Source organism: Hevea brasiliensis, chromosome 12 (genome assembly GCF_030052815.1).
Source record: "Hevea brasiliensis isolate MT/VB/25A 57/8 chromosome 12, ASM3005281v1, whole genome shotgun sequence".
Lineage (NCBI taxonomy): Eukaryota > Viridiplantae > Streptophyta > Magnoliopsida > Malpighiales > Euphorbiaceae > Hevea > Hevea brasiliensis.
The window spans coordinates 31,838,085-31,839,741 of NC_079504.1; the positions used below are offsets into that span (position 1 = coordinate 31,838,085).

Sequence of the window (1,657 nt, forward strand, 5' to 3'; positions counted from 1 at the left end):
TGCTGTTACTGTGTCCCCTTCCTAAAACAGTGTAAGAGATAAATCTATGGAGGTATTTCAACACATGATCGACTATCCTAGAGGCTTTTGCTGTCCTCTGTCTGTAATAACCCCCATAAGGTGCAATGTCTTTCCAGAACTGAACAGGGTCATAGATGGTTTGTTGCCATTCAATATTTTTATAGCCCGAACCCTGAAAACCAAAAATTTCATTCATAGAATCCATGTCTAACTCCCTATCAATGCCAGCACATCGAAAATAGATCACATTCTTATGCTCAAGTACTGTTGGTTTGAAATTCAGCCTTAAGGAACTCAAAAATTCCAAGGTCAAATCCTTGTACACTGGTTCCCTAATCCTAGCAAACTTAGTCCAGTTGACAGCGTCTAAATAGGCAAATACAGAGTCATAAATGCCTAACTCTTTTAAAATCTGCTCATCCATATATTTGTTTGCCAAAATAGGTTTAGAAGCTAAACTCTCATAAGCATTTTTCATATCCATGTCTTTAAAAGCCCAAGGTAATGGAGAAAGTACCTCCTTTATATCATTGGCAGATGACGCAGGTGCTGCTGGAGCAGTGGCTGGTTGGGGAGAGTTTAAGGGTGACTAAGGTACAGGGGTTTGAACTGTTGGTGATGGGATTTGCGAGGAGGACCTAGTTCTTTTGCTGACTGGTTCAGAGGGAAATTGAGGTGGAGAGTTTAAGTCCAAAGGAACAGAGGGCGTTCCTTTTCTTTTTCCGACAGTGGCTTTCTTAGGTCTACCCGCAGCCTTTTTAGTTTTACCTTTAGATTTGGTTTGAGTTGGCGCAGGTTCAAACATTGGTTCTTGGAACTGAGTTTCGAAAATGGCTGTTTCATTTTGTGGCTCATTTTGTGGCGAGAGGGGGGTCGGCGGAATGAGGGTTGGTGTTTGGCTTTGGGGTAGTGGTGGTGTTTGCGGTGGTGGTGATTGAGGTGGTGGTGGTGATTGAGGTAGTGGTGGTGTTTGCGGTGGTGGTGATTGAGGTAGTGGTGGACTGGGACTGGGGTTAGGGTTTATGGGTAAAGAAGAGGGAGTAGCCATTTTCGATTTGACAGAGCGTTGAGATTTTCTGGGCTTGGGTTTGTGGGTGGACCACATCTTGGTTCTCACCATTTAATGAAGAGAAATAAACTCTTCAGCTTCCCTAGAAATGCCGAAAAAAATGGTGGAGGGAGGGGGTCGGCGGAATGAAGCTTTGGTTTATCGGGAGTTTGGGCGAGGGCTTCATAAAAAAAAATGGCGGGAATTTTTGGGCTTTTTAAAATGTAGGGCAGACATCTGGTAATTTGGGTTATGCTTGGGGTTAAGCATAGGGTTCAGCAGAATTTGCATAGGATACAGCTTAGTAAGCAACATCATCAGCAAGTTTCGGCAGGTTTTGGGAAAAATTGTGATTTTACTTACCAAAAACAGTTCAAATGCTATGGAATGCTATCATGACCCTCAGCAATTACCAAATGCACATTAATACCACAAAATTAAAAAATTTAAGCTCATCATCTCTCATAAACCTATCAAGCATGATACAAGCATGCGGTAATTAGCTCAAATTAGGCACCAATTGTGATTACCTTTTTGCAAACTTAATGAAATGGTCTCATTCCTAAACTTATACCAAAAGCACATTTT

General features: G+C 41.9%; 1 protein-coding gene across 1 annotated transcript; it reads right to left on the reverse strand.

Annotated features, from left to right (window-relative positions):
- Positions 1 to 610: 610 nt before the first annotated feature.
- LOC131171192 (vegetative cell wall protein gp1-like) lies at positions 611 to 1,069 on the reverse strand. The gene has a single exon (XM_058130661.1). The coding sequence runs from the start codon at positions 1,067 to 1,069 to the stop codon at positions 611 to 613; it is 459 nt and encodes a 152-aa protein (XP_057986644.1).
- Between the last annotated feature and the right edge of the window lie 588 nt (positions 1,070 to 1,657).

Bases quoted from the DNA above. Each gene is read 5' to 3' on its own strand.
- LOC131171192 (XM_058130661.1), bottom strand. From the start codon at position 1,069: ATGGCTACTCCCTCTTCTTTACCCATAAACCCTAACCCCAGTCCCAGT.